Source organism: Heptranchias perlo, chromosome X (assembly GCF_035084215.1).
Source record: "Heptranchias perlo isolate sHepPer1 chromosome X, sHepPer1.hap1, whole genome shotgun sequence".
NCBI lineage: Eukaryota > Metazoa > Chordata > Chondrichthyes > Hexanchiformes > Hexanchidae > Heptranchias > Heptranchias perlo.
The window spans coordinates 3,004,114-3,030,915 of record NC_090370.1 but is presented as its reverse complement, the minus strand read 5'-3'; the positions used below and the strand labels follow the sequence as shown (position 1 = coordinate 3,030,915).

General features: G+C 42.9%; 1 protein-coding gene and 1 long non-coding RNA gene across 4 annotated transcripts in view; one reads left to right on the top strand and one right to left on the bottom strand.

The window, feature by feature from the left end:
- LOC137307157 (uncharacterized) overlaps positions 1-16,525 on the bottom strand; it is a 70,647-nt gene extending 54,122 nt beyond the window's left edge. The window contains exons 1-2 of the long non-coding RNA XR_010959057.1: positions 16,488-16,525; positions 13,100-13,296 (exon numbers count right to left, since the gene is read on the bottom strand). This is a non-coding gene — a long non-coding RNA (uncharacterized lncRNA). The remainder of the gene's footprint in view (positions 1-13,099; positions 13,297-16,487) is intronic.
- Positions 16,526-16,548: 23 nt separating this feature from the next.
- mettl1 (methyltransferase 1, tRNA methylguanosine) lies at positions 16,549-25,928 on the top strand. Of its 3 annotated transcripts, none has more exons than XM_067976489.1 (6): positions 16,549-16,758; positions 18,778-18,944; positions 19,963-20,147; positions 20,350-20,463; positions 22,448-22,549; positions 23,492-25,928. In XM_067976489.1, exons 1-6 carry the CDS (start codon positions 16,679-16,681, stop codon positions 23,636-23,638), a joined length of 795 nt encoding a protein of 264 aa, XP_067832590.1. In that variant the 5' UTR covers positions 16,549-16,678; the 3' UTR covers positions 23,639-25,928. The 3 variants fall into 3 exon arrangements, with proteins under 3 accessions (XP_067832590.1, XP_067832592.1, XP_067832591.1); XM_067976491.1 differs by lacking the exon at positions 16,549-16,758 and adding an exon at positions 16,777-17,029; XM_067976490.1 differs by lacking the exon at positions 16,549-16,758 and adding an exon at positions 16,777-17,687.
- Positions 25,929-26,802: the final 874 nt, after the last annotated feature.

The following is a 26,802-nucleotide window of genomic DNA, read 5'->3' as shown; positions in this document are numbered from 1 at the left end:
TTTTGTCACCAGTGTTGGTTTATGTTCAGTCAACTTGCCTTGGGATAAGTCAATCTTTTCCTTCCCACCTTTGGGGGCATGTTCTATTCACTGTGACATGCAAATCTGCGATTACTCACAAACATATCAGCTGCTAACACAGAGAATTAAAGAAAGCATATTTTGATGTTGAAATTCGTTTTCCAAGGGTGGCTGTTTCTAGACCACTCAAAGGTCTCCTTGAGTCCTTTCACTAGCTTCCCGTCCTGCTATTGTAAAGCTCCTGATTTAATAGAAAAAACAAATTCCTAAACAACTGCTGAACCAAAAACAGCAAACACACCGCACAAGTAAAATTCTTCACAGCAGGGAGTATCTGTACTGCGTTGTCAGTGATGGGTGTCGTGTTTAAGACTGCGTTGTGCAAGGAATGGCGATGATATGTAATTGTATATGTGACCATCAGAGGGAGCTAATTATGAACGAATACTGTCATCCGGTGAACTCTTGGCTAATACGTGTGAATCAAAAAGATGGAGAACATGCAACTTCAGAAACAGGACATGCAAAGCTGTGGTCTCTCTGAGTTTCTTCAGAACCCAGCTTTACATGCAATTATGGGGATATAATAGTGGATATGAAGTGCCTGCTACATGCAGCTTCTCCACAGATGTGGTCAGATAAAGCCAGTCCACTAATTTATGGTGACTGAATAAGTCAAATAGTATTATTACATGGGATTCTGGGCATTTGGTGTTTTGGAGTTGCATGCCACGATATTTTTGTTTTTCTGTGAAAACCGCTATAGCCAGTAATTGAAACCGCACAAAACAAGAAGCTTCTGTCCACAATTACATCGCCACATCAGACGAGGTGGGCACTAATGACCGTACAACAGTAATGGAAGGCAGTGTGGGTGTAACTTGAATCTCCCCTGCTTAATATTCCCACAAACCGTCTTGAAAGCCGTACTCCTTGATGAGTTAGATGTATAATGGTATGAGGGCTACTGCAGGTCAAATACCTCAAAATAAATGCACATGGAGGTTTTAACAGTCAGATATTGTACCACACACAAAAACAATAGGGGACCTTTCAGCTTAGTTTGTGATTTCAGTTGCTATTCTCATGCTTAGGATAGAAACCCACATTTCCTATGAACTGAAATATGACCTTAAGCGCAAAGTAATCTGGGAGTTTGCATGGCCGGGGTGAACAATGAACCCCTAATGTTGCTGATAAACTCACTGTGCTGACTATAAATAGTAAAGTTTTGAACTCTCTTAATCTCTCTGAGTGGTGGACAAATACCGCTTGGCATTCTCAGGCTAGGAACTATGAATCGGGTCTTATTAAGGAAAAATAAAGAACTTGCATTTATATAGCGCCTTTCACGGCCTCAGGACATCCCAAAGTGGTTTACAACCAATGAAGTACTTTTGAAGTGTAGTCACTGTTATAATATAGGAAACGTGGCAGCCAATTTGCGCACAGCAAGATCCCACAAACAGCAATGTAATAATGACCAGATCATCTGTTTTAGTGATGTTGGTTGAGGGATAAATATTGGCCCCAGGTCACCGGGAGAACCCCCTTGTCCTTCTTTGAAATAGTGTCATAGGATCTTTTACATCCACCTGAGAGGGCAGACGGGGCCTCGGTTTAGCGTCTCATCCAAAAGACTAAGAGTAAAACTAAACCGAAGCAAAATCAAACATAGCAGATAGATTACAGTAAAAGAATATTTGATTTCTCACCCGTACTTCAGACCCGTTTCAAAATAATAAACTTGAAACATCAATCATCCTTGTAATTTAGAATAAATGCCTGTGAGGAAGAGCATCTACATGAATTTGGATATTCATGGAATGGTCCGTCTAGACCCACCTTGTTTAACTGCTTGTTGATTCATTCTGGAGCCTCGATAAAGGGCAACAGTTATGCTCGCTCTCTGCTTTGAAGTTCGAATTGTAAACAATTTTACAACACCAAGTTATAGTCCAGCAATTTTATTTTAAATTCACAAGCTTTCGGAGGCTACCTCCTTCCTCAGGTGAACGATGCGGAAATTTCCGCATCGTTCACCTGAGGAAGGAGGTAGCCTCCGAAAGCTTGTGAATTTAAAATAAAATTGCTGGACTATAACTTGGTGTTGTAAAATTGTTTACAATTGTCAACCCCAGTCCATCACCGGCATCTCCACATCTTGAAGTTCGAACTAAGACAATGGAATATCAAGAGCTCTCTTTCACAATTAAATTCACTTGTCAACGAAAAATGGTTTCAAGGCACACAATCTGTCTGATAGATTTTCCTGATAAAATGTTGATACCTGTGGAACAAAGCAACTCTCATACAAGGAGTGACAGCTTTCCCTCTAGTCGGCTGAATAGCAATCTCAAAAACGATTATCTCTGTCTCCTTTTTGCGGTAATAATATCATTTGGTTCTACCACCTGGGTGACCTTTGCATCAAACACTCATTAACCAGTCCACCTAGACGGAGATGACTCATCCCCTTTGAAATAGCAATCTGCAAACCAGCCAGTGACATGGATTCATATAATTACGCGTGCAATTCATATGCAAACTGACCCCAGGAAGCAGGAACCAATTTAAAGTGATCACCAGCTGACTGACTACCAAACATCCCACAAAGAGCCTTTTTATGATTTGAAACAAGGCAAATCCTTAATCCACCACAAATGCCACTTCTGAGATAGATATCAACTGCGGCTGGAAGACCCTCAACCCAGTGAAGGAGGCCCTTTGGTCCAAGGAGCTGTCCACGACCAAGTATTGCCGACTGACACACTCCAAGGTCCAGGAGTACATGCTGCGGGACGCACTGAAGCGAGGTGCGACCTACGCAAAGGCGCGATGGGGAAAGGCCATCGTGTAAGGCCACTCCACCCTGTATTGCACACCATGTATTATAAGATATGTACTATGTTTAAATTGTAATATTGGATAGTATTGTGTACGATCCGTGTTGTATTGTTTTGAATTGTATCGCCTTGGATTTGTGGTATCTTTAAATTTTATGAAATAAAGTATATTTTGAAATAAAAAAACAAATGGCACTTATAAAAATATAATATGGGGGGGGTACCAGGTGGCACAGTGGGTTGGCATGCTATCTGTTCACCAATAGAATCTAAATTTGAAAAAAGGCCAGACTATTGGGATTACATTTATTACATAGAATGTACAGCACAGAAACAGGCCATTCAGCCCAACAGGTCCATGCCGGTATTTATGCTCCACACAGTATTGGACTCTTACAGCTGCTGGAGAGGAGACTTTAATCCCAATATGTGGAGATGCCGGTGATGGACTGAGGTTGACAAATGTAAACAATCTTACAACACCAGGTTATAGTCCAACAATTTTATTTGAAAATCACAAGCTTTCGGAGGCTTCCTCCTTCGTCAGGTGAATGTCAGGAAATCCTTGAACGTTTCGCATTTATATTCAGAGAACAATACCTGGTGATTACAGATAATCTTTCCAACTGCCCGTTGTCAAGGCAATCAAAGTGTTCAGACAGAGAGGTGTTACCTACAGGACCACCGAATATACAAACGGCCAGAACACAAAACAGAGAGAGAGAGAGGGAGAAACATCCAAAAGGAAGAGAAAGACAGAAAATGACCCGTTGAATTAAAAACAGATAACTTTTATTCGCTGGTGGGGTTACGTGTAGCGTGACATGAACCCAAGATCCCGGTTGAGGCCGTCCTCACGGGTGCGGAACTTGGCTATCAATTTCTGCTCGACGATTTTGCGTTGTCGTGTGTCTCGAAGGCCGCCTTGGAGTATGCTTACCCGAAGATCGATGGCTGAATGTCCTTGACTGCTGAAGTGTTCCCCGACTGGGAGGGAACCCTCCTGTCTGGCGATTGTTGCGCGGTGTCCGTTCATCCGTTGTCGCAGTGTCTGCATGGTCTCGCCAATGTACCATGCTCCGGGGCATCCTTTCCTGCAACGTATGAGGTAGACAACGTTGGCTGAGTCACAGACCATCGTTCGCAGCAAATTACCCAGCTTTCAGGAGAACAGCGTCCACGACACCACACAACCCTGCCACGGCAACCTCTGCAAGACATGCCAGATCAGCGACACAGATACCACCATCACACAAGAGGACACCACCCACCAGGTACATGGTTCATACTCCTGTGACTCGGCCAACGTTGTCTACCTCATACGTTGCAGGAAAGGATGCCCCGGAGCATGGTACATTGGCGAGACCATGTAGACACTGCGACAACGGATGAACGGACACCGCGCAACAATCGCCAAACAGGAGGGTTCCCTCCCAGTCGGGGAACACTTCAGCAGTCAAGGACATTCAGCCACCGATCTTCGGGTAAGCATACTCCAAGGCGGCCTTCGAGACACACGACAACGCAAAATCGTCGAGCAGAAATTGATAGCCAAGTTCCGCACCCATGAGGACGGCCTCAACCGGGATCTTGGGTTCATGTCACGCTACACGTAACCCCACCAGCGAATAAAAGTTATCTGTTTTTAATTCAACGGGTCATTTTCTGTCTTTCTCTTCCTTTTGGATGTTTCTCCCTCTCTCTCTCTGTTTTGTGTTCTGGCCGTTTGTATATTCGGTGGTCCTGTAGGTAACACCTCTCTGTCTGAACACTTTGATTGCCTTGACAACGGGCAGTTGGAAAGATTATCTGTAATCACCAGGTATTGTTCTCTGAATATAAATGCGAAACGTTCAAGGATTTCCTGACATTCACCTGACGAAGGAGGAAGCCTCCGAAAGCTTGTGAATTTCAAATAAAATTGTTGGACTATAACCTGGTGTTGTAAGATTGTTTACATTTGTCAACCTCAGTCCATCACCGGCATCTCCACATATTGGGATTAAAGTCTCCTCTCCAGCAGCTGTAAGAGTCCAATACTGTGTGGAGCATAAATACCGGCATGGACCTGTTGGGCTGAATGGCCTGTTTCTGTGCTGTACATTCTATGTAATAAATGAATTGCTGTCAATGATGGGGCTACTTATCCATTGGATTGCTTGGTCTCCAAGTTTGTCTTTGTTTAATTCTCTTCACTTCTACTTCATTGGCTACGATGCGCTTTGGGACGTCCTGAGGTTGTGAAAGGCGCTGGACAAATGCAAGTCTTTCTTCTACAGTGCTCTAAACAATCAGTTACACAGGTTGCAGTAATGATGCAGGTTGCAGTAGAGATGCAGCTAGTACCAACATCTGTTGGTTAAAAGTAATCTGTGTGGTCCTTACTGGTTGCAGATTATGAGTTACAGTAGCTAGGTTCTGTTTTGCAATGCAATTTGCACATAAGGTAATTGTGTATTTATTTTAGGGGCATAATTGGTGATACCACTGTCAACACAACACTTTTGGGCTGATTTTCCAAACAAAGGAAAGGGGGCAAAGAGCCATTACACCAGGTCTCTGCCCTTTGTGTTACCTCCATACCTCCAGGGGACCCCCCCACCTCCCACCCCAAATCAAGGATGGGCGTAGTGTTTGTACCTGGAGCTGGCATTAATATTCAATAGCCATGCAAATGAGGTGGGTGTGGCATCACCATGCTTCCTGTCTCAATTTCCTGGGTCTCTGCTTGGAGGGGGCCCAAGTTAAGCAGCACCCACGATCAGTGGGCTTTAATCCTTGCGCACAGCCCCCCTCAGATAGGAGCCACCTTTCTGATTTTTATGTTGGATTCTCTCGGTCGGAGTCATTGACTTTCGACTGTTTTATTTTTATTTTAGAGCCGTGTCATTTTGACTCCTGTTCCTATGTAATTAGGTGTCAGTCGTGGCTCAGTGGGTAGCACTTTCGCTTCTGAGTCAGAAGGTTGTGGGTTCAAGTCCCACTCCTGAGACTGGTAGCATAAAATCTAGGCTGACGCTCCCAGTGCGGTACCTGAGGGAGTGCTGTACTGTCAAAGGTGCCGTCTTTCCAATGAGATGTTAAACTGCCTGTTCATGTAGATGTAAAAGATCCCATGGTGCTATTTGAAGAGGAGGGAGGAGTCCAGGCCAATATTTATCCTTCAGCAAACACCACTAAAACAGATGAACTAGTCAAGGGGCCAAAATTCTGTCCTTGCGATGGGCACATCTCAGGCAATGTTGACGAAGGGGTGGGTGAGGGGTAGCAGAAAATGGGGTGCAACTTGATTCCATCCCACGGAGAGGAAGACGGGGACAGATTTACCTCCCCCGCCTTAATACATGGGTGTACAGCTGGCATAGCTCCCGGACTTCCCCAGGAAATTCTACCCAGTATGCCTTATGGGCCGAGTAAAGGTCCCAGAATGCCGAAGAAAGCAGGTAACCTATTCTGGAGGGGACTGATTATCTTGAATGAATAGCTCAATAGCTCCTTTGGGAGCTGTAGAGCTGGGGCCGTTCTGTTCCTATGAGGCCCTTCCTAGGCTGCAGCTGCTGCGTTGGAGCCGTGGAGCCCCACCGAATTTCCAGGCCTCAATTGGGGCTGGTGGCACTGATATGTCCACCTCAGCAATGCTAATGACCCTGTCCCTGCGACTTGGGACATGATCGATGGCCTTCATTTTGGCCGGCTGTGAGTTCTGGCTGGCGGAGTGGGCTGATTGGAATATGGCACCAAGGAACGACCAAGGCCTTCCAGTCTTGCCTGTCAACATTGAAGCATGAAGGGAAAGAATGAGGAGCATCAAAAGAAGGAAAGTATAAACACAGAGCTGACTTAAACCAGAGCACTAGCCTTCAGTCATTCAAGGACCTTCTGACAAGCTGAATATTCATCGCACTGGGGAAGTGTTGCATCATATTGAGGGCAGATTGCAATGATTAGTGTGCAACATGCATCCTTTTCCCCAAGGAGATAGCAAACTGTTGCTCAGTTCCATGCCAATGGCTTTCCATGTCTCATTAGTTAAACAAATCAGATAATCTGTGTCCTCATATTTTCCTTGTTAGCTGCTGTTTTTTAACTGAGTTTCGATGTGTGTGGGAAATGATTCATTAGATGGGTTTATGAAAAACAAAGGGCAGTTTACTGAGTGTCTCTTACATTCCCAAAGACTGATACACCAATAAATGATCAGAGCCGAAGGCCATGTCTATAATATGCTGCCAAGTGCTGGGGAGTGTCCAGGATTTTCTTGAGCCTGACAGCATCTCCCTCAGATGTTCATGTGATTCTGGAGAGACTTCTTGAAAATTGGTATGAAAACATGTTTGCCAAACCTTTTATCTTTGAGGAAGGAGAGCCAGGCACCATTTTTGTCACAAGTGCACAAGTATCATGTTTCAACACGATTTTCATAACTGCACTGTGCAAAGCACTTCTTCATAAACCACGCCTGCCCCTTTAAATAGCAAGCCATTGCCATGTTTATAAATACTGTTGTAAACAATTTTACAACACCAAGTTATAGTCCAACAAATTTATTTTAAATTCCACAAGCTTTCGGAGGCTTCCTCCTTCGTCAGGTGAACGGTGTGGAAATGAAATTTTCGAATCCTTCGCATTTGAAAAACACAGAACAATGCCTGGTGATTACTGCCCGGCATTGTTCTGTGGTCACCAGGCATTGTTCTGTGTTTTTCAAATGCGAAGGATTCGAAAATTTCATTTCCACACCGTTCACCTGACGAAGGAGGAAGCCTCCGAAAGCTTGTGGAATTTAAAATAAATTTGTTGGACTATAACTTGGTGTTGTAAAATTGTTTACAATTGTCAACCCCAGTCCATCACCGGCATCTCCACATTATAAATACTGTGTTATTATTGGCTTGTGGCCAGTCAGGCTCCACTAAGATCCCTTACAAGATAGGCCAATTATCAGCCAATCACCCACATCGTTGATGCAATAGAGTTTCTGGCCAATCCAATGTCCCCACTGGAAACAAATTCTGAATTTACTGATAGGATAGCGACAGCAGAAAGTGTAACTGAATAGTAATAATGAGCTTTGCCTGTACTATCCCTGGAACAGAGCACATCAGGCAGAACAAAGGACTTATTAGTCCAGAAATGACTTGTGTATATTAGCAGACAAATGCCTAACACATTCTCATGACATTCTTCTATCCATTGTTTTAACGGAATAATTAGCCTGTTGTTTAGGTTAAAGCCTCAAATAGCAGAGGAATGTCAGATGAACACATTGAGGGGTGATTTTTGTCCCCATTTCCGGGCTGGAATGGGGTGGTAGCACTCCGAAAATCATGGGGTTGAACACATCCTTGTTCCAGCTACACACTGGAATTTTTGTTGGAGCCTTCACAAGGGTGGCCCAGGCATCTGCCTGTTTCTGGTGGGAGCCGACTCATAATATGCAAATCAGGGTCCTCCACCAGTTGTACGTCCCCGATACAATTTTGAGCTCGCAATGAGCAGGACATGCACTGCGCACGCTCTGCCCACTGGTACTAGGGATTGAGCAGTCTAACCAGTGGTCCTTAAAGGACTGCTGCAGGCTGCTCTGGAAACAAGTAAATCTAAGATTTTTGTGGGGCCAGGAGGAACACCAATGCAGGTCGCCGACATTATGCAGATACGACCTGGCCGTCAAAATGGAGGACGCCACTGAGGACATTGGGCGGAAGGCAAGCTCGCACTGCCCAGCACCCGGCTGATGTCCACCCAAGGTGAAAATCGGTCCTATTGAGTGATTGTCTCCTACTATCACCAACAATCAATTCGAGCCTCTAGTTTTAAGAGGGACTTCACTAGTGCATTGAATACTGGGATGGCCCTAACTCTATTGAATTCTCTTGTTCTCATTCCCCAGCAATAGAAGTCATGAGAGGTGCTGAGAACTATCAGTGCAGTGCATCCATGTGGGATGTTGTGACCCTGAGGTGGGAGGATAGGAGTCTCCTGCCAAATGCGAGAGAGCTGTCCACCCTGACAAAACCCCAGCAATGAAGATCAATTCTTTTTATTACATCCCTTGCTTGGCTCTCTTTTTCATGCACAGAGCTGCAAGCTTTTGTCCGCTCTGCTGTTCCTGTGGTCAGTGGACTTTGTACTGGCTTGTCCTGAACTCTTGAATGTCAGGATGGTATTTTCTGCTAAATCGATGGGTGTGTTGTGTCACTTAGCACTTCTAGTCTTGCAAATGAGATGAATGACGAGTTAACCTGTTTTGATGATGTTGGTTGAGGGATAAATGGTGGCCAGGACACCGGGGAGAACTCCGCTGCTCTTCTTTAATGTCCACTCAAACCATCAGAACAGGCAGATAGGACTTTGGCTTAACATCTCATCTTAAAAAAAATACTTGAAAAGGAAAAATTTGCAGGGCTATGGGGAAAGAGCGGGGGGGGGGGGGGGGGGGAGAGTGGGGCTAATTGGATAGCTCTTTCAAAGAGCCAGCATAGGTACGATGGGCCGAATGTCCTCATGCGCTGTATGATTCTGTGATTCTATTCTATTCTATGATTCAAAGGACAGTACCCCTGACAATGCAGCTCTCGGTACTGTGCTGGGTGTCAGCTTACATAAGCTAGTACAGTAAAGGAGAAAGATCATTTGAATTTCATATCAAAACCACTAAACTGTCTGTGATTTGTTGTGTAATTAACTTCTCAATACAGGTATGCATTAGCAAGTAAATAGCCTGAATAATTGACTTAATCATCTCATTCCTCCACACCTATTTGTGGGATTGATAACGCTTGTCATTCTCGCCGCATCACTGCCTCAGGCTGCATCTCTGTTTTCAGTTTATTACATGCCCATCTTTATTTCTGTTTCTTAACATCATGATATTCATAACAGCCTAATGTTGGCTGTCAAATTGGATGTGATATTGAGAAGAAGGAACACTGCAAGGAACCTGCCAAGGTAAGATTACAAAACAGTATCATGTACCAGATAGGTGGCCCAGGATTCCACGTTACAAAGTGTTCTCCATCAACCTGTTCCACATTTACTGCCTGCCCTATCGTATCAGGCAACGGAACCCTGTGTGAGAACCTCTCTGGATACATCGAGGGCATCCTGAAACCCATCGTACAGGGAACCCCCAGCTTCTGTCGCGACACTACAGACTTCCTACAAAAACTCAGCACCCACGGACCAGTTGAACCAGGAACACTTCTCACCACGATGGACGTCTCGGCACTATACACCAGTATCCCCCACGATGACGGCATCGCTGCGACAGCATCAATACTCAACACCAACAACAGCCAATCTCCGGACGCCATCCTACAACTCATCCGCTTCATCCTGGATCACAATGTCTTCACCTTCGATAACCAGTTCTTTACCCAAACACACGGAACAGCCATGGGGACCAAATTCGCACCCCAATACGCCAACATTTTCATGCACAAGTTCGAGCAGGACTTCTTCACTGCACAAGACCTCCAACCAACACTATACACCAGATACATCGACGACATTTTCTTTCTATGGACCCACGGCAAGGAATCACTAAAGAGACTACACGACAACATCAACAAGTTCCATCCCACCATCAAGCTCACCATGGACTACTCCTCAGAATCAGTTTCTTTCTTGGACACACGAATCTCCATCAAAGACGGGCACCTCAGCACCTCACTCTACCGCAAGCCCACAGACAACCTCACGATGCTCCACTTTTCCAGCTTCCACCCTAACCACGTCAAAGAGGCCATCCCCTATGGACAGGCCCTGCGAATACACAGGGTCTGCTCAGACGAGGAGGAACGCGATGGACACCTACAGACGCTGAAAGACGCCCTAGTAAGAACGGGATATGACGCTCGACTCATCGATCGACAGTTCCGACGGGCCACAGCAAAAAATCGCATAGACCTCCTCAGGAGACTAACGCGGGACGCAACCAACAGAGTACCCTTTGTCGTCCAGTACTTCCTCGGAGCGGAGAAACTACGCCATGTTCTCCGCAGCCTTCAACATGTCATCAATGACGACGAACACCTCGCTATGGCCATCCCCACACCTCCACTACTCGCCTTTAAACAGCCACCCAACCTCAAACAGACCATCGTTCGCAGCAAATTACCTAGCTTTCAAGAGAACAGCGTCCACGACACCACACAACCCTGCCACGGTAACCTCTGCAAGACATGCCAGATCATCGACACAGATACCACCATCACACAAGAGGACACCACCCACCAGGTGCATGGTTCATACTCCTGTGACTCGGCCAACGTTGTCTACCTCATACGTTGCAGGAAAGGATGCCCCAGAGCATGGTACATTGGCGAGACCATGCAGACGCTGCGACAACGGATGAACGGACACCGCGCAACAATCGCCAAACAGGAGGGTTCCCTCCCAGTCGGGGAACACTTCAGCAGTCATGGACATTCATCCACCGACCTTCGGGTAAGCGTACTCCAAGGCGGCCTTCGAGACACACGACAACGCAAAATCGTCGAGCAGAAATTGATAGCCAAGTTCCGCACCCATGAGGACGGCCTCAACCGGGATCTTGGGTTCATGTCACGCTACACGTTACCCCACCAGCGAACAAATGTTATCTGTTTTTAATATAACGGGTCAGTTGCTGTCTTTTCTATGTTTCTACCTCTCTATCTCTGTTTTTTTTTGTTTGTTGTTTTTTTTGGTGATTTGTATATTCTGAGACCTTGCAGGTAACACCTGTCTGTCTGCACACTGATTGCCTTGGCAATGGGCAGTTGAAAAAACTGTCTGTAATCACCAAGCATTGTTCTGTGAATTATAAATGCGATTTCATTTCGAGGATTTCATTTCGACATCGTTCACCTGAGGAAGGAGGAAGCCTCCGAAAGCTTATGAATTTAAAATAAAATTGCTGGACTATAACTTGGTGTTGTAAAATTGTTTACAATTGCCCATTATAAGCCTTCACACTATCTTACAGCTCTTCCTTTGCATCTGAATCATTCCTGTATTTCAGCAGGGCACAGAATCAAGCTGCAACTTACAATCTGCCAAGGACTTCACACATCAAACCATTTAACACTAACATGGTCACTTACTAACACCCAAGTAGCCATCAGTGTTCTTCTGTACGTTGGGAAATGCATTAGGGCAGTGACATTGGGCAGCTGGGTCATGATAGTCAACGGGAAAGGAGATGAAACTGCTGCCTATACTGACCGATACATCAGTCAACAACACCTTGCATTTAAATAGTGCCTTTAACATAGTAAAATGTCCCAAGTCTCTTCACAGGAGCGTAATCAGACAAAAATTGACCCCGAGCCAAAGAAGGAGACATTAGGACAAGTGACCAATACTCTTACTTCTCTTATCTGCTCTGGTTCATTTCCCATTACTAGATCCAGCAGTGATTCCTCTTGCTGGGATGCTTACATACTGGGTAAGAAAGAGTCCTGAACACACTGTAAAAGCTCCATTCCCTTTTCCCCTTCGCCTACCTCTTCCTGCTGGTTTATTTGGGGGTAGTTGAAATCTCCCATGATTATTATTCGATGTTTTTTACGCATGTTCATTGTGAGCTGGAAGTGCGCCACTTGGCATATTGGCCAAAAAAATCGCCGTGCTGTGCCCACACCTGAAACAGGTTAGGTCCTTTGCATATGCAAATAAGGGTCTATTGGTTGTTTGAGGCCCCCCACTGCTGGACTGGTTTGGCCCGAGGCAGCTGGTGCTGGCTGCACTCAGGAAAGCCAGGCCTACATGGGGACCGCCTGGTAGGCCGCAACAAACAAGGTAAGTTTTAAAAAATATACTTACCCGAATGTGGAGCCGGGTGGAGCGGGAATGCTCCTCCCGACCCCAATTAAAAGAACACAAGACGCTGCCAATTGTCGCTATCCCTCACATTCACCGCTCTCCCCGCCCCCTCCCCCTCCCCCCACCATCGCCGCTCACAAGGCCGCAAGGAACTAAAACTCAGCTACATTATTAGTCTCAAACACGCAAGCTAAACTGTCTAGAGGAAGAAGGGCAGAAAAGGCCCCAAAACATACCAATCCTTTTACATACTAGTAGGAACTTACATCAAACTAAATAACTGCATTGGAAGAAAGACTATTGAATTCACTTAAACTTGTCTAATACAATCTATCAACTTTATAGTTTTTATTATTTTGTCCTTATTCAAAATAAACAACACCACTGATAGCGCTGTGATTAGATTTACTAATAAAACCAACCTTTTGAATTAAACAGGTCAATGACTCAAGTTCCATGTCCTTGCACGCTGTACTTTGTGTTTTTGGCTGTGGTGCCTAGCCTGGTCTGGACTCCACTGTTGCCAACCCCTGTCACTTCTCGGGAACTATCCAACCGTGAGATTTCATCAGAACTATGTTTGGAAGAGGAACCGCACCTTTCGGAGAGCTAAATCTCTCTGGGGGTTGCAATCGTATTGTACAATATTGGCAAATGAGCAGGTTTCCAAATAAATGGGTTTTTGTCAAAACAGCAAACAGAGGAAATTAAAACTAACCCATTAACGTGTTCATTAGTAACATTACAACAATTACATCAACTTGCATTTATATAGCGCCTTTAATGTAGTAAAACGTCCCAAGGTGCTTCACAGGAGCGATTATCAAACAAAATTTGACACTGAGCCACATAAGGAGATATTAGAACAGGTGACCAACAGCTCAGGTCAAAGAGATAGGTTTTAAGGAGCATCTTAAAGGAGAGAAAAGCAGCCTGGACCCCCAAAGCTTTAAATTTTGTTGTTAAAATAGCTTTGTCACATTAGTCCCTTAGGTCACAAGTGGGGGGGGGGGGCTGGGTAACCCCCTTCTCTTCTCACACGCAGAGCAACACCGCAATTTCTGTGGGCATGGGGCAGGTGGATGCCAGAAGTGGGCCTGAAATGCAGCAGGAGGACACAAGTGCCACACAAATAAGGTGCCCCTACCCACTGACCCTGCCAACTTTAGAGGGAATTGATGGGCACGGTCCTGGTGTAAGCATCAGTATTGCGTTCCGAGTAATTTCGGGACCTATCTCTTTAAGAAGCTTCCCATCAGATATAATGGAACAACAAATGAAAGGCTGTTTACTGAGCCTTTCTGCCAGTTGAAATCACTCTCCTGGTCACAGGCAGGAAGCAGGAATGTTGTGATCACCACAGAATTGATCGGTGATCTTTGGAATCGGAGTTGTTCAGATTGATTCAGAGCTGTTGGTTTTCAAGACGAAAGTAGATGGTCTTTTTAACATTGTAATTAAAGCATTTAACATAACCTTTCGTAACATGGTTCTAATTAAGAGCAGTAAAGTTCAGAATGTACTGGAATAATCAATGCATGGAACCCCTGGTGTGGCACTAAGGCATATCAACCAAGAAGGTTGAAGGTACTCAGTCTAGTCTGTGCTGAGTTAGCCAATCTCAGCCAGGGCAACACTTGGGGTGCTATAGTTGGCCTCATTTCCTCTAAGGGAGAGGGATCGGGTTGCGGGGGGGGGGGGAAATCAGCCAGCATTCTCTTTCCTGATTGTTATCCAGTGAACACAGCTGAAAATTCTGCATGATGTGGAGATGCCGGTGATGGACTGGGGTGGACAAATGTAAGGTATCTTACAACATCAGGTTATAGTCCAACAGTTTTATTTGAAAATCACAAGCTTTCGGAGACACTCACCTGACGAAGGAGAAAGCCTCTGAAAGCTTGTGATTTTCAAATAAAACTGTTGGACTATAACCTGGTGTTGTAAGATTCCTTACATTTGTCGAAAATTCTGCATACATGGACAGTGGGTGACAACATAAATGATTCCCCCAACGTTTGAGTAGATTGGCTACAATCGTACACGAAGAATAATCAGGTGCCAGGGAGCTGCGGGTGTAATAATACACACCACCAAAAGAAGTGCAAGGCCACAGATACATTGCCTAAATCTAATCATGAAGGGAGTTCTACTCATGATGGAGTTTCTCTATGTTTTCTGTCCTACACTATGTTCCACTTGTCCAATACTGGAATCCAGTACTCCAGCACCAGAACTGGCTATTTTTTTAAAAGAATTATTTTGTGTTCATCAAGGTGAGGGATGTTAGTGCTGGGGAATAGAAACTTCCCAATTCAGCCTCAAGCACTCCAAAGGTCAGGTATAGCACGGCCAGTTGCAGAGTGAAGCAACCCTCTACTCTGCCCCAGAATGTGCCTCAGAAGAGCTCCCCTACTGCACCAGTATAAAACCAGCCAAGCTGTGATCTTTCTGAGTTTTGTGCGGTGCTGGATTGAAACTGCCTGAACTCGTTTCACATGGGATTTTCATGCCATCAGTCTGGTCTGCATTTGATTCTAGGTGGCAGAGTGTCTAAGCCACTGTGCCATCCAGTTACTGAGCTCTTTTTTAAAATTAAAGTCTTAGACAAGTGCCTTGACAGAGGAGTAGATAGTTTTGTAATGAATAACAATGAGTGTGACAGGTGAGGAGAAAAATTGCAACCGAGTTAGACAAATATACAAAAATAGCAGACAAAAGTGAAGACAAGGTGGGTCGGTAACCAGAGGACATAGATTTAAGATAATTGGCAAAAGAACCAGAGGAGGAGATGAGGAGAATTTTTTTTTAACGCAGCGAGTTGTTATGATCTCGAATGCACTGCCTGAAAGGGCGGTGGAAGCAGATTCAATAATAACTTTCAAAAGGGAATCGGATAAATACTTGAAAAGGAAAAAATTGCAGGGATATGGGGAAAGGGCAGCTAGTTGGACAGCTCTTTCAAAGAGCCAGCACAGGCACGATGGGCTGAATGACCTCCTTCTGTGTTGTATGATTCTACGTGCTTAGCTTTTTCAGACTGCGTAGCAATTCCATAAATCCACAATCAGTGCTCCAGTCCTGGTCAGCGAGACACAAGGGCAATAGCCAAACTCTGGAGGTGGTGCAGAGAAGAGCCATCATGTTAATCCATAGCCTCAGAGTGACTTGAGTTAGAAAGGAAAACTAGAGAAACTTGGCCTTTTCAGACTTGTGCCTGACTGCTGAGATTAAAGAATAACTTGTGGCAGACGTCAAAATGATCTGTTTTTCTTTTAAGATGTTACAGCCTATATGTGAAAACATATGCCATTGTGCCGGCACATTTCACTGCCAGCTTGGAACTCAGGGTCACAACGTGATGACAAAGTGTCACTCTGGTTGAGAATTAGTGCAGAGTCAGCAAAATCCTAATGGCTCTTTTGACAGGGAATCGCTGCCAAGCATGTAATGAGGTCAAGTTAATTTCCTCATTTCACACGTCGCAGATCCACTAAGTGTATATTGCTGAACTGTGCGTTTCATTCATTATTTTTTAAATATCTGGTGTTGATGAAGTTGATTTAATGATGAGTGTGAATTGAACAATTTCCACTCTGGATGTGGGCCTGGGGCTGAGTTAAAGGCGCTATATAAATGCAAGTCATTGTGTCACAATTTTTACCACATTCTTTCACTTTTTCCTAAAAACAATTTCATTCATGGCTGCTCTTGAATAACAATAAATTAGAGGGAACACTTTTCTTTTGTTTTGGCAAATCTCTGAAGAAACAATCTGTAATTATTAAATGACAGGAAAAAGAAGCTCACGTGTCTTGCCCTGTGTCACCAGCGTGCAGAGCGCTTGGTGATGACGTGTTTTGAATGCGACGATCACTAACATGCGCCCGGGCGATGTGTGTAGTGTGTGCTGCGCGCGCTGGCATCGAGTCTTCATTTTAATTTAAATTGGTTTGGGGTTTGCTTTTCCCCCCTTCCCCTCCCTCAGAAAATCCGCGATTATGGCGGTATCGGCTCCTCAGAAACGCTATTATCGGCAGCGAGCTCACTCCAACCCCATGGCGGATCACGTCTTCGACTAGTGAGTGTGTGGGGGTCAGCGGCGCGGGCGGGAGGACCCACTTTAAAAATCATTCCTCGCAGTTTTGGGGGATTTATTTTAAAGCAGCGACCTGCCGTCTTTTAATATTGCACAAAATGCAAAGCTGCGTGTTGAAGCACTAAAATTAAAAAGACACATTTTTAAAAAAAAATCCCTGAGACATGGCGGACCTGTGCTGTTTGTATCGTTCAACCCGGGTTGCCCGACATGTATAAGGCTGGGGTTATATTGCACCACTTGCCTGAGACTGGTAGGTGTAGAGTCCGACCAGACCGGTGCTATACTGTGAGCTGTGAATGTTACTTTGCCCACAAGGAGAGAGCTTGACATTTGTGCCTCCCACGCATGTGCACAGCTTCATTATCCCCAGTAGCGCCTTTTAAATGATGAGGGAGCGCAGGAAGCAGTGTCCACTTTCTCAACATTACAAAGGCTCAGCAGTGAGTTTATAAACGGCCCACGAGATGCTTAAGTGCGTATGATCGGGATCTGACCTAGGTTCAGCAAGGCCTCGATTTTAAAATTCTCATCCTTGTTTTCAAATCCCCTCCATGGCCCTCGCCCCCTCCCTATCTCAGTAACCTCCTCCAGCCCTACAACCCTCCGAGATCTCTGCCCTCCTCCAATTCTTGCCTCTTGTCCATCCCCTGATTTCCATCGCTCCACCATTGGTGGCCATGCCTTCAGCTGTCTAGGCCCTAAACTCTGGAATTCCCTCCCTAAACCTCCCTGCCTCTCTCTCTCTTTCTTTCTCTCCTTTAAGTGGCTCCTTAAAACCTACCTCTTTGACCAAGCTTTTGGTCACCTATCCTAATGTGTCCTCCTTTGGCTCTGTGTAAATTTTTGTCTGATTACGCTCCCGTGAAGCACCTTGGGATGTTTTACTATGTTAAAGGTGCTATATAAATGTAAGTTGTTACACTGTCACTTTTGCATTGATATGAAGTGATTTCTAGTGCTTATTGATGGGACGTTTGCAGTATAACTGCACCCTTATACAGTCTGGGGAGTTGAATAGGGATTTATTTCAGAAGAAAATGGCAATCAAAAGCTGGGAGAGAATTGGACCAGGGTGTGTAGATGTAATTCAGTCCCCATTTTAAAGTTAAGCATTGTCTTTATTTTTTATGTAATACTTTGATTTTAGATTATTTATGGTTAAATAGTAAAACTTCAGCAATTTGGATAGCCGAGAAATACAGTTGGTTGGAGCCTAGGAGTTTCTCTGCAGTATAGGCTGAGGAGTTGGGAGATGCAAAACAAGTGCTACAACACTGCCATTGGTGAGAGGGTGTAACTGCAGTGTGACAAGTTTACATAAATTCCCATTTATAATGGAAACTATAGTGGAAAAATTGACTCAAAACTGTGACAATGGGAAATAAGGTTTTGTAGGCAGGAAGTGTGTGCAGACATAAGATTTTTTTTTCCCCCTCCTAGCCTGACCCCAGCCTCAGTTTCCCTCTTAACTGTCCAGGAGTGGGCCATTCAACCCCTCGAACCTGTTCTGCCATTCATTTAGATTGTGGCTGATCTGTACCGTAACTCCATTTACCTGCCATTGATCCATCGCCCTTGATACCCTTACCTAATAAAAAAAAATCTGTCAAATCTCAGCTGTGAAAATTCCAGTTGATCCCCAGTATCCACAGCCTCTTGGGAGTTTTCCAGATTTCCACTACCCTTTGTGTGTGAATAAGTGCTTCCTGAATGGCCTAACTCTAATTTCAAGGTTGTGTCCCCTTGTTCTGGATTTCCCCCACCAGAGGAAATAGCTTCACTGTATTTATTCTATTGAATCCTTTTATCATTTTCGCCACCTCAATTAAATCACCCCTCAAACTTCTAAACTCAAAGGAATTACAGCACCTCTTCATCCAAATTCCTGATCTCGAGGGCATTCTAATTTTTCCTTAGTCTTGGTTATTATATGATCCTTCAAAGGCTGCAGATGACAATTCATTGTGGCTGTAACTTCTGACTATTTTCTTTTTGCAGCCCAGTAACCCCTGAAGAAATGGATTGGTCTCAGTACTACCCCGAATACTTCAAACCATGCTCAGAAAATGACCATCACGATGACAAGAAAGATCTCATCGATGAAAAGAAATCGAAGTTTCAGGTGGAATTTGCAGACATCGGCTGTGGATATGGAGGCTTACTAGGTAAGAGAGTTACCAGAGCAGTCTGGAGAGCAGGTGAACCATATTAACCTATTCTGATCTTAATCAGACTAGACTAGTCTTTTCTAACTGAAACATTGCAGTTGAAATCCTAATCTTCCTTCCATGGCTAGGCTCCGTGACTATTTCCATTTGTGAAGAGCCTGGGGTTGCTTTTTAAGTTGAAGATGCTGTAAAATGCTTGTGGTTGTGGTGATGGTTGTTGTTGAATTAGATCAATAGAAAGAACCTTTTTAATATGGTGATTTTTTTTTTCCTTAAAGGTACACACTCGAACACTTTAAAAATTATATTTTCCCCTCCATTTTACAACTTAGGAAAAAAAATACTTTGTGTATTTTGTTTTAATTAAGGTGAAGGATTTCGGTGCCCAGTGTTAATATAAAGTACCCAGGTAGGGTACATCATGGGTTAGTTGCAGAGTAGAGCTCCCTCTACACTGACCAAACAATGCTCCACAAGTACAATGGGCTGAATGGCTACCACCTGTGCTGATATTTCCATGATTCAATAAATTTATGGAATGCTCTAAGTCTATAAAAACCTTGTAATGCTTTTTTTTTTTGCATCTACCTCGAGCACTGCAGCACATAGATAATCTTGAGAAGGATGTACATGTAGCAAAGAACCCGCTACTTTAATGCCTGGGAATAGGGTTCACATTGCACTTCAGCTCCTGCGCACCATTGTTTCCCATTTCTTTCTCCCTGATCAGTGAGTGCCTCTGAATCTGTAACTCGTTCTAATCAGGTCTTCTGCAATACATTCAAGCCAGCATTTCGGTGCCTCTTCTCTAAGCCTATTGGCCTTCATGTAGCAGAAGCTTTGTGTGCTCCATTTGCACCACACAGTCAAAGTAAAGATGGTACTATATCCTGTTTGCTTTCATTCAGATCAAATCAAATCTACATAATTCCATGAAACTAAGCACGAAAACCAGGTCTCCCTAAGCCGCACACTGCAGCCTCTACTAATGGGACTTACTTATCTTTCTTTACAGTTGAGTTATCTCCTCTCTTTCCCAATGCATTGATTCTGGGTCTAGAAATCAGAGTGAAGGTATCTGACTATGTCATAGATCGCATCAAATCCCTGAGAGCTTCCAACCCTGGAAAGTACCAGAATATCGCTTGCATCCGAAGCAATGCAATGAAGTATTTACCAAACTTCTTCAAAAAAGGGCAGGTACAGTGACTGATTTATTCAATGACTGTGATCCTAACATTCTAGAACTATTGTGCTGAAGATTCCAGAATACTCTTAGTTGTTTAATCATTATCATTTAATGTTCATCCAGAATCTTTAGTGCTCTCTAGAAATTGTTTATATAATGTTCTTTAGAGATTCAATTTTGAGGTTTTTTTTCATATTTCCTTTCTATTTGCAGCTAAGCAAGATGTTCTTCCTCTTTCCGGATCCGCATTTTAAAAAGACTAAACACAAATGGAGAATTATTAGCTCTACTTTGCTGGCTGAATATGCTTATGTACTGCGTGTAGGGGTAAGAGCCCTTTCATTCCATATATAGTGTGAAGACCCATGTAAGCACCTGAGAACAGGGTCTTCACCTTCATCTTGACAAAGCTGTAAACATAGTTATGTGCACAGAACAGTATAGTTTTAATAATTAGTAACAATGATAACAAGTCAGCAACTGCAACAGTCAGTCTTCCTCCCCAACCCACAGGATGCAGATTTTAGCTATCTCTGGCTGAACTAGGTTACAGGCTTTTTAAAAAAACTTCCAAGAAACACTGATTCAGTTTCTGAGACATCTCTCCATGGCCTTGCCCCTCCCTATCGTTACCTCCTCCAGCCCCTATAACCCTCCCAGACCTCTGCATTCCTCCAATTCTGGCCTCTTGCGCACCCCTGATTTTCATCGCTCCACCATTGGCGGCTTTCAGCTGCCTAGGCCCTAAGCTCTGGAATTCCCTCCCTAAACTTTTCCACTTCTCCTCCTTTAAGACGCTCCTTAAAACCTACCTCTTTGACCAAGCTTTTGGTCTCCTGTCCTAATATCTCCTTATGTGGCTCAGTGTCAAATTTTGTCTGATAACGCTCCTGTGAAGCACCTTAGATCATTTTAATACATTAAGGATGCTATAGAAATGCAAGTTGTTACATTTGTTTCTTTGGTCACTCTTAATGGCACTTCAGGTCAAATAACACTTTGTAGATAACTGTATTTTCTTCAGCAAATTCACATACCATATGTTGTCAGTATAAAGTGCACGTTGCATTAAAACAAACGCCTGGCTGGAGTTTATTCCTGAGCTAGTTTGACTTTGAAATTTGTTTTGTGAGCTTGCTGCTGTTGGATATATTGTGGAATTGGACATGTTGACTGTTGGGCAAAATCTAAAACTGAATTTTGATTAAATTTTAAAATGGTAAATCTGAATTTGATTTATTATAAAACTGGAAACCTGCTGAAGTTTTGAAGGTACAAAATTTTGTAGAATATGAAGAAATTTTGCATCTGTGGAATGATACTGACCCTGGGATTCCCTTGGAAAAGACCTGAAGGAGTTGGTGTCATAAAACCAGTCATGACTGTGTTCATCTTTCATAGAATGTACCATGCATTAACTGGAATAACCTCAGTCGGGTGTAACAGAGTACATTATTTCTAATTTGTTTTTTTTTAATACTACACAAACTGTTTAACTTTTGCTGATGCGCACTGCCTGTCATCTACATGGAGTCTTGCGTATCATCTCTCATTCTCACTCACTTTACCTGTTCACATGTGCACAGATTCAGGGCCACCTTATTCACAGCATATACACGGAAGTTAGAAGTCCTACACCAAAGAGTTCATGTCTTGCTTTTAAAGAACCTGTAGCCACATTTAGTTTTATGAAGTTAGACCATACTTGGAGTACTGTGAACAGTTCTGGTCTCCACACTATAAAAAGGATATAGATGCACTGGAGAAGGTGCAAAAAAGATTTATTAGGATGATACCAGAACTGAGAGGTTATATCTATCAGGAAAGATTATGGGGTGACCTGATAGAGGTCTTTAAGATTATGAAGGGGTTCGATAGGGTAGACGTAGAGAAGATGTTTCCACTTGTGGGGGAGACCAGAACTAGGGGCCATAAATATAAGATAGTCACTAATAAATCCAATAGGGGAATTCAGGAGAAACTTCTTTACCCAGAGAGTGGTGAGAATGTGGAACTCACTACCACATGGAGTGGTTGAGGCGACTAGGATGGTTGCATTTAAGGGGAAGCTAGATAAACACATGAAGGAGAAAGGAATAGAAGGATATGGTGATAGGTTTAGATGAAACTAGGAGGCTCGTATGAAGCACAAACACCGGCATGGACCAGTTGGGCTGAATGGTCTGTTTCTGTGTAAAATAACAGTGCTTTGTGGTAATACAGGCAGTATTTAACCCATTTTTCTGTGATGTTTTAACTATATGTATATATATATATATATATATATATATTTGCATTTTTTTCTCATTAGGGTTTGGTCTATACTATTACTGATGTGCAGGAAGTACATGAGTGGATGGTCAAACACTTCACAGAACACCCATTGTTTGAACATGTCCAACTAGAGGAACTGGTGAGAATTATACATGCATATACATAGAAGTCACAACACAGAAACATGTTTTTTTAGAATTGTACTTCTAAAGCATAAAATGCATTCAGAATCCTTTGTGCATCAGTTGTTTTACCAACTTTCTCTTTTCATATTAATTCTGCCAGGGTACAGTTCCATGGGTGTGGGCATTCCTTTGATTTCTCACCCAGCTGGCAATTCTTCATGTTTGAAACTAAACAGTGAATTTCAGCAGCCTATTTAACCTTGCACCTCATCGTAACTAACCCCCGATCCTGTCCTTGCCTGATGTTCACACAAGTGCACTTTCCAGCAGGAATCTGAAAATCCAGCTGTGTATTATTTTCTCCTCCCTAGTCCAGGGACACTGGGCTACTTAGGCAAGATATTGGCTGGCAACCAATGCCCATGGAAACTTATCCCATTGAAGGAGTCAACATATTTGGGCAGGGAGAAAATTGTCAATTTTGAACTGCTTGGATTTTTTTTTTAAAAAGCGAAAAGATTCTGGAATGAGGATTCCTTCTGAGTATGATGAGCTGGAAATTTTGTACTAAGAAGGTATATAAATGCGAATTGAAAGTTTGGTTTCAGTTTGAGGTCAGTCAGTTCTGTGCCTTATGACTCTGCCTCATCTGATATTGGGCTTTCCTTCAATCCCTTCCTTTATCCTATCCAATTATAATATTTTATTTGTTGCAGGATATTCTGTTATTTTGTGATCTTTCACTTTGTTTGAGGGCTAGGAGTTTCCCCACATGGAAGGAAGATAAGAGTTGTCCCTGTACTACTGTTAATGCACCTTCTGGTTTCCCATTCAGAGTAGGCCTGTGAGGTAGTCACCCATTCCCCCTTCGCCGTAGGTGGAGAATGACCGTGAGAGATGACTTTAAAAGAAATAGAGGATACTTTTCTGATGCCTATTTTATTTATTTAAACCAGAAGGATGACGTCATCATTGACCGTATTGGTGTATGCACAGAAGAAGGTAAAAAAGTATTAAGGAATGGAGGACAGAATTTTACAGCAGTATTCCGACGAGTTGAGGATAAAAAACAGAAGCTGAAAATCGAAGAGGAAAAGTCCTGAGAGGAGCACTTCTTGCTTTGACTTTACAGAGGAAAGTGACCATTGGAAGGAACATGGCTCTATTGGGACATACTGGACACACTCTCTTATGGCTGCAGCAACTGGAGAGACTGCATTGAAGAGTGTCCCACATCTTTAAAAACAAATATAACCAGAAAATAACCCCAACTGCAGCCTTCAAATACATGGCAAGTGTTAATAACTATACACTCTTGCATGGTGGGTAAGTATTTTGGTGTCAGCAGCAAAAGCAGAGGATTTGAAAATTTGTTTCCTAGTGGCATTTTATAGATGTGTCTTTTTTAAGATTAACTAGAGCAAGAAATAAGGGATATAGCATTGCAAACTGTTACCCAATATAGGAAATCCTACTGAACAATTTGCACATCGCAAGTTTTCACTGTGACTTCATATTATTGCTGTGATGTGATATGACGTGTCAGTTTTGAGACACTTGCTTATATCCATTGTTTCTAAAACTGCTACCTACATTGCCACAGTGACTTCACTTCAAAAAGTACTTAATCGGCTGTAAAGCGCTTTGGGACGTCCTGAGGTCATGAAAGGCACTGTAGTAATGTACGTCTTTCTTTCTTTACACCAATGAAGATTTATCAAGCAGGCTCAATGCTATGTTACTAACCTAAATAACGTTTGCTTATTTAAACCTTGAGTGTCGTCTTACCTCAATTGGTGGCACTCAGCTCTGAGTCAGAATGTTGTGGGTTCAAATCCCACTCCAGGACTTGAGCTCATAATCTAGACTGACACTTGAGGGAGTGCTGCACTGTCGGAGGTTCCCTCTTGCGGATAACCCCCTTAAATAAAAAAACACCCGGCACCATTCAAAGAATTCTTCCTGTGTCCTGACCAACGTTCCTCCCTTGACAATCATCATCAAAAATGGATTAATTGGTCATTCATTTCTTTTGCTGTTTTGGGATTTTTTTGTGCATAGGTTGGCTGCTGCATATGCCTAAATAAAAGTGACTCCATTTCAAAAGTAATTCTTTGAATGTGTAGCACTTTGGGACATCTTGAGGATATAATGAGGCGCTGTAAATAAATTCATGTTTGTTCTTTTGTTATTTTTCCTTTTAGTTTTATCCAATAGCCAAAAATGATATTCAAGTTGGCTATCTGACTGTGGTCACTTGGAGACAACTACATACTAAATTAAAATTAGCCTCACTTATCATATTTATTGACCAAGTGTCTCAATGAAAACAGACTATATTGATCCTTTTCTTTTTAAGAGGTATATATTTATTATTCCTATCTAACTGTCTTATGAGAAGACATTTTAAAAAAAATGCTGGGCTGCTAGAAATGATCCATGCAGCACAGCATTGTAAACTTTCTGAAACACACATTTCCTTTTCACAAACATTCTCCCAAATATTTTTAATTCTCCCATTCCCGGGACATGACAAATTATGTGTTTTGAATGAAAATGAGCAAAATCCAAGTTTGTTCTGATTTGCCATTGATTGGAACTTTGTAGAGTATTGCCAGGTTTTCCGCAAACAGAGTGCCAGTGAGTATTAACACCAGACTGGTTCATTGCCTGTACGAGTATTGGAGCTGCTCCACAACAGGTCCCAGGTTCAATTTAACACCGTTGCCAACCTGATCAGAAGGTTTACAGTCCCACATTGTTTCTAGTAGACTTTGATAATGTATTGGATTGAGCCAGATCACATGGACTGTAACTGATGTCAAAGTATAAGTTAATTGTGTTTTTCTGTCTTTAGACACAGAATCTTTGGCTATTTGCATCAAAGCTGCTGCTTTCAGGTGAGAAGGTCAGTAATTACAGCGCAGGGCCTGTAAAAGAAGGGCAATAATTAACTGAAAGAGTATCATGTGAGTTAGGGTTGAAAAGAGCCAAATACATATAAAGCATTTGAAACTTTTGACCTGAAATGTGTTGGAATTGATGAGATATGTTTTTTTTTCTGGGTGGGGGAATTTTGCAGGCTAATCATATGCTTCCTTATAAATTAGAAAGACTGTGTTTAAAAATGAATCCCTGGACTCTGCCCTGGTTTAGCAGAAACTATTTGCCCCATTTTTTGTTCATTCTTGCCAACATACTCTTGAGTTGGGAAATGACTGCCACTTTGCATTTTATAAATGTGTCCTTATTTCATTCTTTCAAAATTTAGAAACTGCAGGTTTGTGTTCAGTGTGTATTCTGTAAATGATTTTCATTGTGACCACTCTGAAAATACAGCTGCTTTTGATGCAATAAAATGATGCCTTGTGTATGAGGCCATTGAGAACCATGCTTGTGTATTACTGTGTATTGTAGTGGATGTTTTTCCAGACACGTTTCTATGCCCACATAAGCTGAAGTTGCCTTCACAGTAATCTTTCAAAATTGTGCTTTTAAAATTGATTCAAATTTGCAACATGCTCTTAAAACCATCCTTTCCCCTCTACTATGAATAAGTGTAGAACATTTCTATAATACATTACAAATGGTCTTAAAATGCTGTGTCCTTCTGGGCTGGAGCCTGAACTGACAAGCATATTCCAACTTGCAGAGTTCTTTGACCTAACAACAATTAAACTCTGAATGACATGAGGATCTGTTTACTTAACAATTATACTGGCCTTAAAGGGATACAGCTGCACCTTGCTAGCTAGCACAATAATACATTCTGTATCACATGGTATAACACTTCGCGACCTTTCTAAAACAGCATATAATCTGACTCAATGTGAGCAAAGGCATAGGAGATCTGCTAGTATATTAAAATCTTTGAACATGTGCAAATTTGTACCTTTAATGCAAATTTCTCACTTTTTTTCCAAAAAATAGCCTAAATAAAGGCAGTCATTTTCAGTGTATAGAAAAACACTGCAGGAGCACATTATACCAGAACAACAATGTCTGCAGGTCTTCAATTCACTTTGCCACAAACAAAAGGTTTGAATCTCCAGCCTGTTTAGCAATTAAGCTATGAATTAACACTCCCAGTATTTACTTAACATGAGTTAGCCTTAAAGGAGCATACACATACACTTCAGTGGCTGGGCTCTGATGGCTGCATCCTAGAATGCTGAAGTCAGAGAGCAAATAGCAGAGGCTCTGATCACAAGCTTCCAAACATTCTTGAAAGTTTTGCAGGGAACTGGAGGGTTAACAATGTAACACT